Here is a 12,726-nt window from a genome sequence, read left to right as displayed (position 1 = left end):
TCATACTCAGCGCAGCGGGAGCAAGCGCTGTGCGTGCATCCACGCAGGGCATGCTCCTGACTTTGCCGGCCAGTGGCGTCTTCAGGCACCTCATGCTGACAAGGAGAGCCGGCGCGTGCTGGCCGAGAGTCAGTAGAGCGCAGCTCATGAAGATAGAAGGATCTTTTAGATAGAAGGAAGAAGGGTGGAAGCCGCCGGCCCAGCAAGGCTTCACATGATGTTGCGCCTGCCGGGAATGCCTACTTCTTCCCCTCTCACAAGCTCCTAACTGAGCTACCAAAGATAAAAAGGTATTTATAGGGGGTTTACAATTGAATTAAACACTAAGATAGATATAGAGACAGAGAAAGATGGGGAGGGGGATTAGGGAAAGTTTAGTTGATAATAGGTACTCTTTAAACATGTAATATACTATTGTTAACTCTAATCTTGTCTTCTCCTACGACCACAAAATGTTAACTCTTGTTCGTTTCTTAACTCATTGCCAAGAGCATCTGGTGTTCTAATCTGAGTACTTGGTATTACAATTCATGCTGAACTCAAGTATTAGGTTGTATTAACTCCATGCCCAAGTCAAATGTTACTGTCAGGCTCCATTGTAGTCTTTGGAGCTCATCTTCTGCATTGAGCATCGAGCTGGGATGTGAAGCTTGCTGCAATGCTCTTCACCTGGCTATGTCTAATGATCGACAGGGGGTCACAGCAATGAGACACCCTCCCCCCCTGACCAATCTAAACTTTTGCCATGCCTGTGTGACATGTTAAAAGTTTAATGAAATGACAGCAACACTTTGTCCATATACCGCCAATAGCCATCAACCGAATGCTCCGCTTGACTCTTCCATGCTAAGATCAGGCTAGAGTACATGTGTTTATAATGGGAAGAAGGGAATAAACCACTGCCAGACCTCTCTGGAAGCAGCTTATTTTCTGTAAGAACAATGGCTCAAGTATATGTGTTTATAATGGGAAGAAGGGAATAAACCAGAGTTATCTTGTCTACCTTCACTGTCTGTCCCTACCAAGAGTCCTGTTGCCCAGAGTGCCTAATGCAGGGATGGACCTGGTGATCCCGTAGCAGCATCTTTGCTTATTGTGTTATGTAAATTACTTGCTCCTCTGCAGGTTGTCAGCTGCTCATCTAGAAGGTACATGCTGACCTTCAGGGAAGGAATTTTGGTGAAGACCCATAGGTCTCCCTTGGAGTTGGAAGCCCCAGGAGCATTTCTATAATCTAGCCCTGACTAAGGCTGTGTTTGCACTCTTGGGGTGCATTCACACTACGTAATTACTGCAGAATTACGCACAGTGAACTTTAACATCAGTGTGAATGGGTCTTCTGTTCATTCTTTGAACGGAATTACACAAGCACTGCAGTGCCGCGCGGTCCTGCCGGCAAAGAACTTCAGTGGCGGCTGCCAGACTGAATCTGAGATTCAGCGAGATATCTGCAGCGTGAACGCACCCTTATGTTTTAATTGCATTTATTGAAGTAAAAGCCTGGGACAGATCATAAATGGAAGGCACTTACAAAAACAATACTGACCTTTTAATTAATTTCTGGCTTTCTAGTTAATATTTTCATTTAAACACCTGAACGTGCAAACATAACCGAAAGGCAGGAGCACATCAAATTAAGGGTTAAGTGATAATCGTTTTGTGGTTTGCACCCTCTAATATATGTAGTCTGTTTATTACTATAGTGACAGAAAACAGTCATTTCTGAATTATCTGGAGCCGGTGTATTGTAATTGTGATACTGCAACACTATAAAAAGGTAGAATACAGTTTTCTTTATTTATTTTTTTTTTTTTAAGTTCTGATAACAGGTGGGAGTTTGTCGCTGTGTATCAGCGTAAGATTAGGAGATAAGGATTGTATTCATTTACAAAGGATTGTTTAGACTAAAGTATTGTGACAGAACCTTTAGCTATGTGAACAGTACTAGATCTTAATGTCAGTAATTTATCAGTCTACTGATCTCAACATTAATACTTCCTGGACAACCCCTTTAGGTAATCTGGCAGATTTATTTTTCTTCTCTTTGGTAGGGTAGGTTCATCTGCGGCCCTGTGTGACCCTACCCTGAAAATGCTCAGGCTGTCTGTTAAATGGAAAAAATGTGTCAATTGCCGATCACCAAATTAGTCTCAGTCTAGGCTTCAATTTATGATCTGTTTCTTTTCTTTGTTTTCAATAATTGCAGTTTAAAACCTGAATGTAATACTGTAGTTTGATCTGAATTAGGGATCGACCGATATTTATTTTTTAAGCCTGTACTTTCACTATTTGCATATTTGCTTCACCTTATTTACATGCCAGGTTTTACCCGTGTTATCTATGATTTTATGATTCCAAGGTACAAACTCTGTATAATAGAATAGAACGAGGAGCTGAAGGAAATCATGCAAAAGTTTTGGGAAACTGTTTCCTTTTTACTCTTATAATAATTTCTAGTTTCTGAAATGCTGCTGTTGCCTGGATTTTTTTTTTTTCTGATAACATTTGTCAGTTTTAGAAAAACACCCCAATAGCTAAAACTGGCACGTATTATAAAAAAAGAAATGCATTTAAGAAGTATTTACTGCAATTGGCCAACTGCAACTGAACCACAACCACATTGCATGTTTTTTTCCTTTAGAATTCCACTGAGGTTTTTGCCTTTTTTTTTCTAGGCTTAAAAACCCCAGAAATAACGCCAGAAAAACTGCCACTGTTTTGGCGTTTTTACCTTTGTGTGGAATTTTTCTTTTTTGGCCGCTTTAGCGTTTTTTTTTTTTCCCCAAATTTGTTTGTTGGGTACAAAAAAAAAAATATGCAGTAGGGATGGAAAAAAATGTATTTAACAAAATTTTTATTTTTTATAATGAAATTTTAATACATTAATAATAGTGTGTGTGTGTGTGTTTCACTTTTTTTTCTCAATATTTTTTTTTAGGTAGTACTACTACTCCCACCATGGATCAGACTGTTCCATGATGGGAGTAATAGTACCTGTACTAATAGACAGATCGCCCCTGGTGTTATTCCTGACACCTGATGCGATTGTCCATATTGTATAGAGCAGCTGCTGAGCTGCTCTATACAGGCCAGTGATGTGAATAGAACATCACTCTTTCATATTTTCCGCCCAGAGTGGAAATTGGCTGGATGGTTGCAGCCAATCTCAGCAGGAAATATGAATGAGTGATGTTCTATTAACATCACTGAGATTCATCCCACAGTCCCTGCAGTCTATACATCCCCAGCCTGTGCACGTTGTCATCCTCCTGTTCCGTTCACTGAACACAGGCAGAGCAGGGGGAGGGAAGATGAGGAGACGTACATCCTAACTCCCTTGCTGTGTCTTCTTTCTCCCGTGCAGATCTGCATCCTCCAAAGGCAGAGCAGGGGGAGGGGAGATGAGGGGGGCATATACATCCCCTGCTCTGCCTTCGCTCTGCCCTCCCCCCAGCTCTAACTTTGGAGAACTGAGGGGAGGAGCGGATGCAAGTCTGCACGAGGCACACATTTCCATCTCACACTGGCCGTAGTATAGTGCAGAGATGTAGTGCGCTAGAGAAAGCTGCTCCGCATCTCTGCAATAGATAGGATGATCACAGCGGGTATAAGGAGTGATACCCACTGTGATCTGTCCTTTAACTGCAGGTACTACTACTCACAACATGGAGCACACTCTGCACAGATCGCAGCGAGTGTCACTCCTGACACCCGCTCCGATCCTCCTGTATAATGTATAGATGCGGCCAGCCGCTCTTCTCTAGTCCCCTGCACTGATGTTTGTGTATATATACACATATTCCTATTTCCTGCAGAGAGCTGTGATTGGCTGGAACCATCTGGCCAATCACAACTCTCTGTGGGAAATATGAATATGTGGATATATACGGCAGTGCAGAGGAACATAGAAGAGTGTCCGGCCCCATCTATACATTATACAGGAGGATCGCAACGGGTGTTCAATGTTGGGAGTAGTAGTACTACCTAAAAAAATAAATAATGATAAATAAATAAAGAAAAAGTGAAAAACACACACACTACATTTTTATTATTGTTGGCTACATTTTTATTGCCCTGTCCACCCAAATAAAATGATCCCTCTTTAAAAATTTATAGAAATTTTGTTATAAAAAAAAAACATACATTTCATTAAATAAATTTTTTTCCATCACTTCTTTTATCTTTTTTATTTTTATTACATTTTTAATTAATACATTTTACGAAATTTTTATAAAAAAGGTATCTCCATCACTTTTTTTGGATCACTTAAGTCCAAAAAAGAATAAAAAACGCCAAAGTTAAAAGCAACATGGCGTTTTTCGTGGAGTTTTTGCTGTCCCATAAACTTCTATGGGGGAAAAATGCCACGATTTCTGTGCAAAAAAAAAAATGCCAAACTAGGTTTTGTTGGGCGTTTTGAAACACCAGCCTCTGAGCCCAAAATTGCAAAAAAAAAAAATGCCAAAAGGATAAAAAAAAAAAAAAAATGCCAAACTGAAAAATGCCAAGTGGATCTGGCATTTAGCAGTTTACTACTGACTTACAGCTAACATCTGGATGCCGCGTTTTTTAGCTGAAAAAACGCTGTGCGGGAAAATTGGCGTTTTTGCAAAAAAAATCCTCAGTGGAAGTCCAGCCTTAGGGTAGGTTCACACGGGCGAGTTTTCCGCTGCATATTTGAAAGTGGGCGGGCTCTTCTCGGCTGTCCGCAGCAGATTTTCCGCATCAGAATTTACACTATGGAAAATCAGCCGCAGTCCCTACTGACTTCAATGGGACTTGCGGCGGATTTTCTGCAGCGTCAATTCCACCGTGGAAAATCTGCTGCGGACAGCCGAGAAGAGCCCTCCCAATTTCAAATACGCAGCGGAAAATCCACAAAAAAATCCACCTGTGTGAACGTCCCCTTAGGGGGTCTTTTTATACAGGCAGACAGCTTCAAGTGCTGATCGACTATGTACAAGTCAATTGGGGCTCATTGGAAGCATCTTTTAGCCTGTGTTAACAAGAGACACCACAACTATTTACAGCATGCATTTTTGCTTTCTTTTACCAAACTTGACCAGAATCGCTTAAAAAGTTTTAGAGAGTAACTTAACCGTGATTTTGGTCATTTTCAGCAAAAAGGTATTCGGCATTTATTTGCGGTAACACGAATTAGCCACAATGTGTGAACACAGCCATAGACAGCCCAATTACTGGCAGCGAATGGCTGTGTGAATGATTGCTGGATCATGCATGCAGTCGTTCACCTCCATCATTGTGGAAACACATTCCCTGTGTACATGGCAAGATATTCTGCTGACAGACGAGGCCTTTAAGGGCTGCACAATCCCAGTGTTCAGCCAACGAAAGATCATCTGCTCGTTCATCTGCTTATTTCTGGGACTTTTACATGGGACAATAATCTGTCATTCTGCTGGTATTTTTTTAATCTGACATGCTCGTACTGGATTTTAGAGACTGATCTAAATACTATTAAAATGTTTATTTATTTTTTTCCCAACAAAATGCTAAATGTGTCTACAGAGTAACATAAGCGTGAAGTTGGTCAAAAGAGTGTCCTTTATGCCTCTGCTGCACCAAAATAGGTCAGTGATGTCTCCATAAGTAAGACGGGATGATCCCGCACTCACCGCGTCCATCGCTGGGTCAGAAAAGGCACATGGAAGGAATAAGAGGGGAGAGGTAGACGGGGGCTCAGAGGCAAACACTGGTGGTTTCGTGCTAATTTGCACTTCATCCGGCACGAAACCACTTGAACACAGAAACTGTACAGTGTCTGGAAAAATGTACCGTAATCTACAAATAAGATTTCAGCACCCCAGATTTTGCCTTTTTTGTGTGTTTTGTACTTCAAGCTCTTTAGATATTTATTTAATTGTTTGTTTATTTATTTCTGGATCAGGTTTTACTGCAGGGTTTGGATTTTATATGGATTTATTTATTCTTCTACATTAACCCCTTAATGACTCAGACCATTTTGGCCTTAAGGACAATTTTATGTTTTCGTTTTTTCCTCCTCGCCTTGTTTTTTTTATTTTTTTATTTTTTTTGTGTGCGACCAGTTGTCCTTTGTAATGCATTCACCCACTTTACCATAAAATGTATAGCGCAACCAAAAAAATACTATTTGTGTGGAGAAATTAAAAAGAAAAACGCAATTTTGCAAATTTTAGAATGTTTCTTTTTCACGTCGTAAATTTACGGTAAAAATTACATATTTTATCTATTCCTTGGGTCCAAACGATTAAAATGATACCCATGATTACATACTTTTCTATTACTGTTGCGCTTAAAAAAAACATTTTAACCAAATTAGTACGTTTTTAAAATTTCCTCTATTTTGAAGACCTATAACTTTTTCATTTTTCTGTATGAGGGCTCATATTTTGCGCCGTGATCTGTACTCATATTTGCATATATAACACTTTTAATACATTTTTTTATCAATTTTTTTTGGGGGGGGGAATAAAATGTTATAAAAAAAAGCAGCAATTTGTAATTTTTTTTTTTTTTTTTTTTTTTTACGTCCACGCCGTTCACTGTACAGTATCATTAACATTATATTTTAATAGTTCGGATATTTATGCATGCGGTGATACAAATATGTTTATACATTTTTACACTCTTTGGGGGTGAAATGGGGAAAATGGGACATTTTACATTTTTATTGGTGGAGGGGATTTTTCACATTTGTAACTTTTTAAAAAAAAACTTTTTTTCTTTTATTTTTACACTTTAATTTGATTGCTAATACTGTTCAGTGCTAATTGTGCTGTTAACTGCTAATTTCTAATACTGTTCAGTGCTATGCATAGGGCATAGCACTGATCAGTATTATCGGTGATCTTCTGCTCTGGTCTGCTCACTCAGACCAGAGCAGAAGACCCGTGGAAGACAGCGGAGGCAGGTGAGAGGACCTCTGCCTGCCGTTCTAGATGATTGGATCGCCGCAGCAGCACTTCAGATGCCGTTATCTGTATTTATCACGGCATCTGAGGGGTTAATGGAGGACATCCGCGCGATCGCGGATGTCAGCCATTACCGGCGGGTCCCGGGCTCCTGTCAGCAGCTGGGACCTGACGTGCATCGCTCCGATGCTCGCCGTTATGTATAGGAGGTAAATGTACGTCCTGGTGCGTTAAGTACCACCTCACCAGGACGTACATTTACGTCCTGCGTCGTTAAGGGGTTAACAAGCTTTTTAGAGCCTCCTGTAATGAAGTATTTCTAAAACTTATCTCTGCCATCGGCATACTTTTAGGCGTTAAGTGTCAAAATAAAACATTACATTCTTTTTTTGCCTGAAAATATTCCTAGAATTGCTTTTATAGAATATCACATATCGGAAAAAAAACCTAAATGTGCTATTAACACATAATCAGTTGTATGAATGAGGTTTAAAACATTTCATTTACTACAGTATAGTAGTTACTGTAAAATCTGCAGTATAGTAGTTACTGTAAAATCTGCAGTATAGTAGTTACTGTAAAATCTGCTACGTGTGAATTGTGTTTAAAGTTTTATGCACTGAATTTCTCTAATATGTAGTAAAAAGTGACATTTTAAAACGGTGTATTGTTAATAGCACGTTATTGGGATCACTTTTATGTCAGAAGTGAAAAGTAATGAGATGTTTAATAGATAAAGTATCATCCAATTCTCATTTTGAAAGACAACAGACCAAGGAGAAAATCTAATCCTTAGTCATCCCCGTGTCTTTTCTATCTGCCTAGATCTTATAGATAGCCCATGTTTTTGTATTTAGAATTCATTTATCTACAACAAATCTGATGATTGTACTTTCAAGCAACATTGCCTAATAATATTATTATTATTATAGGACAACTTCTTGCCCCAACCAACATAACATTTGGAATGAATGGAATGTTTTGTCTCTTTTGGAAATGGGAGAAAGTTACTAGCACTGCAAACTGCTCACTATCGTACAAAACTGAAATTTTGACATCCCCTGCAAATATGGTAATTCTTTTTTTCATTTTGTATGTGTGTTTTTATATATATCTATAAATTTTAGATTTTAAGTTGAGGATTTAATATGAAATGCATTGAATATTTACCTTTTGACATAGTGTTTTAAAGGGGTTATTATCCACAAGATAAAGCATAACAAGCGGATCAGTGAGAATCCTGTCCCCATGCCATTTCTTCTCTCTGAGACCACCAAACACTTCTAAGCACAACATTTCAAAATGCTCAGAGGCCCCATTGACAATGAATGGAGCAGTGGCCACTCATTCTGGGGACAATACTGTCTCCTTTTCCGGGATTGGTGTTGGTCCCAGTGGTTGAAACCCCACTGAACAGTTTGTTGTCCCCTGTCCTGTAGATAGGGAATAGCTTAAGAATTTGGGAAAACTCCTGTTAGTCTTGCTTCTAACCACTCAGTCCCTCTCCCATTTTTTTTTTCCTTTTTCCCTGCTCTACAGACAATTGTTCTCATCTGTGATATGACTCTGTTGTTCTGCATTATGATCAACCTTTGGTTTTATGTTTTGAATGTTACAGCCTGCAAGAAAAACAATATTGAGTACTATTTATTCACACATCACCGATTGTCAATAGTCTATCTGTTATCTGTCTACTTCCTTGTAATAGAGGTGTTACCTTTTTTTATATCATTTTCTTTGTAATAATAAGATCACTGTTGCCTTTCCCTATTGTACACAGAACAAGCTCAAAAGTGATCAGGCAGTCTTTAAAGGTTCCCATACACTTGCAGGAGCTGTCAGCCAACACCTATCTCTCCCAGTTCCTCCATTCACATGAGCATTCGGCTAGTCTATTTTTCATGTTTTCTAAATTAGACATGTCAGCAAAGCTGACCCCCACTTCCAGACTCTGAATTTAATCAGGGAGAGGCATGCGCCTGTGCGCTTCGCTTCTGAGCTAAATCTGGCTTTTTGCTGGAGTCAGGCTCTGTAGTCGGGCAAGTCTAATTAAGCAGTGAGCTAGAGAGTAAGGTGCCCAGCCACATACTTTTCCCGGTTATATTTACTAATTTGTGTGGGCTTCAGCACCCAGAACCCTGACCAATCAATACTTTTGGCATGTCTGTGTGTAAGAATAAAAAGTAAATTCACGTTTTATTTTTATTGTTTTAAAGGGGTACTCCAGTGAAAAACTTATTATTATTTTTTTTTTTTTTAAATCAACTGGTGCCAGAAATTTAAACAGATTTGTAAATTATGTGTATCAAATAGGAGAAATGACCTGGCACTAGTCAGAACACTGTCCAATTATGGAAAGTCCATCTGTTGGCTGACAGGGAGAAAGCCGCTTGTATCTCGGTGCGTGTCTCAGTGTGGTGCTACTCGACTCCAGGCAAGGTATGCAAACGATATTCTTATAAGACAAGAAAAGTGTTTTCGGAGCACTCACCTCGGACACTGGTTATGTTGCAAATTTTTCTTTATTCATGGTGCGAGAACAAGTGCATAGCAGGGAGGTGGCAAGATGGTACAGGAGCGGGTTGGCTCGGCCGGTGGGCGACGGTCCGTTATCGCGCTCTTGCGCTTCATCAGGCCCCTTTCGGCAGGTGTGTGTCTGGTAGGTTTATACACAAAACATAGGGAGGGGTCAAACACCAAAGACAGAGACTCCAGTGAACATATTAACCCTATAAGTGCCTAACTAAAGAAAAACATCATCAGTGACTTTAAAACCAATCTGAACATGGTTCAACAGGATTTCATATTCTCCACATCTATTTAACCAGAAGATCAAAAAATGAGATGGTAGAGCTCGATGCATGTAGGAACAATATATTTATAGCAATGCATTTAATTCATTGGAGCCATTCAGACCAAGGGGACCTGTCGCATTGCAACGTATGATCCTTTGCTTTTTCCTGCATGCGTTCGTTCCACTATCTCTAAACCTGCAAATTTCAGATTTGGGGTCTCCACTATGAACAGTTAATACATGTTCTATGAATCTAGTCAATCTTTTTTTAGTTTTTAACTAATAAAGATGTTCCCTAACTGAAAAAGTGGTCGAATCGGTTTGCCTATATAAAACATGCGCAGATCAAACAGTCGCAGATCAAAGCATAAACGACATGATCGGTTCTACAAGTAATCAATTGTCTTACTTCTATTGTGTAACCACCTAAATTCACTCTTTTTGCTTCCCTATTATGACTACAGTAAGGACAAGTTCCATACTTGTGGTTGCCCGATGGTCTCATGTCTGTTAGCCAATCTTTTCTGGAAGCATTAGTTCTGGCAAATCTTTTAATGTAATCGTGGATAGTGGGTTTTTTTCTGTACGTGACTATGGGTGGTTTATCTAATATAGAAACTAGGTCTATATCAGATTGCAGCAAATGACAATGCCTGTGTATGGCATTTTTGACTGTGTCATTCATGTTAGTGTTTTTAAGGGAAAAAACTGCTCTCTCTTTATTCTCTTCCCTTCTCCTATTAACTCCCTTTAGCAGATCAGTTCTGGATATTTTATCAACCTTCTTTTTAGCCTGATCACAGATGGTTTTCGGGTACCCTCTGATATCGAGGAATTCCAAGGATTCACCACCGAATGTATATGTAAATTTCATATTGACATAATTGACATCATTCAGGTATGATATGAATTCCTGGAACTCCTCGTCAGAGCCATCCCAGACGACTAATAAATCGTGAACAAAACGTAGTAGTAGTTTAATATGGCGGTTGAATGGATTAAGTGGCGTAAAAATATAGTTTCGCTCAAAAAATAGATAAGAAAATATTTGCGAAAGAACAGAAGACCGGAGTCCCCATCGCAGTTTCTGATTTTTGGTTAAACCACTGTAAATCAAACTGGAAATTATTGTGGGACAAGAGAAATCGTGTGGACTCTGTAAAGAATTCTATGAACTTCTTAGATTTATTGGTACTCCTTATGAAATCTCCGAGAGCTTGTATACCCGCATCCTGAGGGATGCGGGTATACAGGCTCTCCACATCAATGGATGCCAGGGAAAAACCCGGTTGCCAAACAAATTGTTCGAGCGTTGAGATCACATCCCCACGTATGTGAGAGATACTGGGGATGTGATCTCAACAGGGGAGCGATCAGCCATTCAATGTAGCTGGACAGATATTCTGTTGGAGATCCTATACCGGCTACGATCGGTCTCCCTGGGGGGGAGGGGTGGGGGTGGGGGGTCAAAATATCCTTATGGATTTTAGGTAAAGTATACCATTTGGGTATATTATACCATTTAAAAGATTTGCCAGAACTAATGCTTCCAGAAAAGATTGGTGGAACTTGTGGTTACTGTAGTCATAATAGGGAAGCAAAAACAGTGAATTTAGGTGGTTACACAATAGAAGTAAGACAATTGATTACTTGTAGAACCGATCATGTCGTTTATGCTTTGATCTGCGACTGTGGCCTGTTTTATATAGGCAAAACGATTCGTCCACTTTTTCACAGAGTTAGGGAACATCTTTATTAGTTAAAAACTAAAAAAAAGATTGACTAGATTCATAGAACATGTATTAACTGTTCATAGTGGAGACCCCAAATCTGAAATTTGCAGGTTTAAAGAGAGTGGAACGAACGCATGCAGGAAGAAGCAAAGGATCATACGTTGCAATGCGACAGGTCCCCTTGGTCTGAATTAGAGATGAGCGAACTTGCAGTAAATTCGATTCATCACGAACTTCTCGGCTCGGCAGTTGATGACTTTTCCTGCGTAAATTAGTTCAGCCTTCAGGTGCTCCGGTGGGCTGGAAAAGGTGGATACATTCCCAGGAAAGAGTCTCCTAGGACTGTATCCACCTTTTCCAGCCCACGGGAGCACCTGAAAGCTGAACTCATTTATGCAGGAAAAGTCATCAACTGCCGAGCCGTAAAGTTCGTGACGAATTGAATTTACTGTAAGTTCGCTCATCTCTAGTCTGAATGACTCCAATGAATTAAATGCATTGCTATAAATATATTGTTCCTACATGCATCGAGCTCTACCCTCTCATTTTTTGATCTTCTGGTTAAATAGATGTGGAGAATATGAAATCCTGTTGAACCATGTTCAGATTGGTTTTAAAGTCACTGATGATGTTTTTCTTTAGTTAGGCACTTATAGGGTTAATATGTTCACTGGAGTCTCTGTCTTTGGTGTTTGACCCCTCCCTATGTTTTGTGTATAAACCTACCTGACACACACCTGCCGAAAGGGGCCTGATGAAGCGCAAGAGCGCGATAACGGACCGTCGCCCACCGGCCGAGCCCACCCGCTCCTGTACCATCTTGCCACCTCCCTGCTATGCACTTGTTCTCGCACCATGGATAAAGAAAAATTTGCAACATAACCAGTGTCCGAGGTGAGTGCTCCGAAAACACTTTTCTTGTCTTATAAGAATAAGATTTGTAAATTACTTCTATTAAAAAATCTTAATCCTTCCTGTACTTATTAGCTGCTGAATACTACAGTGGAAATTATTTTCTTTTTGAAACACAGAGCTGTCTGCTGACATCATGAGCACAGTCCTCTCTGTCCATTTTAGGAACTGTCCAGAACAGCATATGTTTGCTATGTGGATTTCCTTTTACCCTGGACAGTTCCTAAAATGGACAGAGATGTCAGCAGAGAGCACTGTGCTCATGATGTCAGCAGACAGCTCTGTGTTTCAAACAGAAAATAATTTCCACTGTAGTATTCAGCAGCTAATAAGTACAGGAAGGATTAAGATTTTTTAATAGAAGTAATTTACA

At 39.7% G+C, this 12,726-nt stretch overlaps 1 protein-coding gene across 2 annotated transcripts in view; it reads left to right on the top strand.

Annotated features, from left to right (window-relative positions):
* The window catches only part of LOC130291029 (interleukin-13 receptor subunit alpha-1-like), a 113,003-nt gene that overhangs the window by 40,171 nt on the left and 60,106 nt on the right, over positions 1–12,726 (top strand). For both annotated transcript variants that reach the window (XM_056539364.1, XM_056539362.1), the window contains exon 2: positions 7,847–7,986. In XM_056539364.1, coding sequence (XP_056395339.1) covers positions 7,847–7,986 — 140 coding nt within the window. The remainder of the gene's footprint in view (positions 1–7,846; positions 7,987–12,726) is intronic.

The sequence above is a fragment of the Hyla sarda genome, chromosome 9 (assembly GCF_029499605.1).
Source record: "Hyla sarda isolate aHylSar1 chromosome 9, aHylSar1.hap1, whole genome shotgun sequence".
In the NCBI taxonomy this organism is placed as follows: Eukaryota; Metazoa; Chordata; class Amphibia; order Anura; family Hylidae; genus Hyla; species Hyla sarda.
Note: the sequence above shows the minus strand (reverse complement) of the source record. Positions and strands in the feature narration are given on the sequence as shown.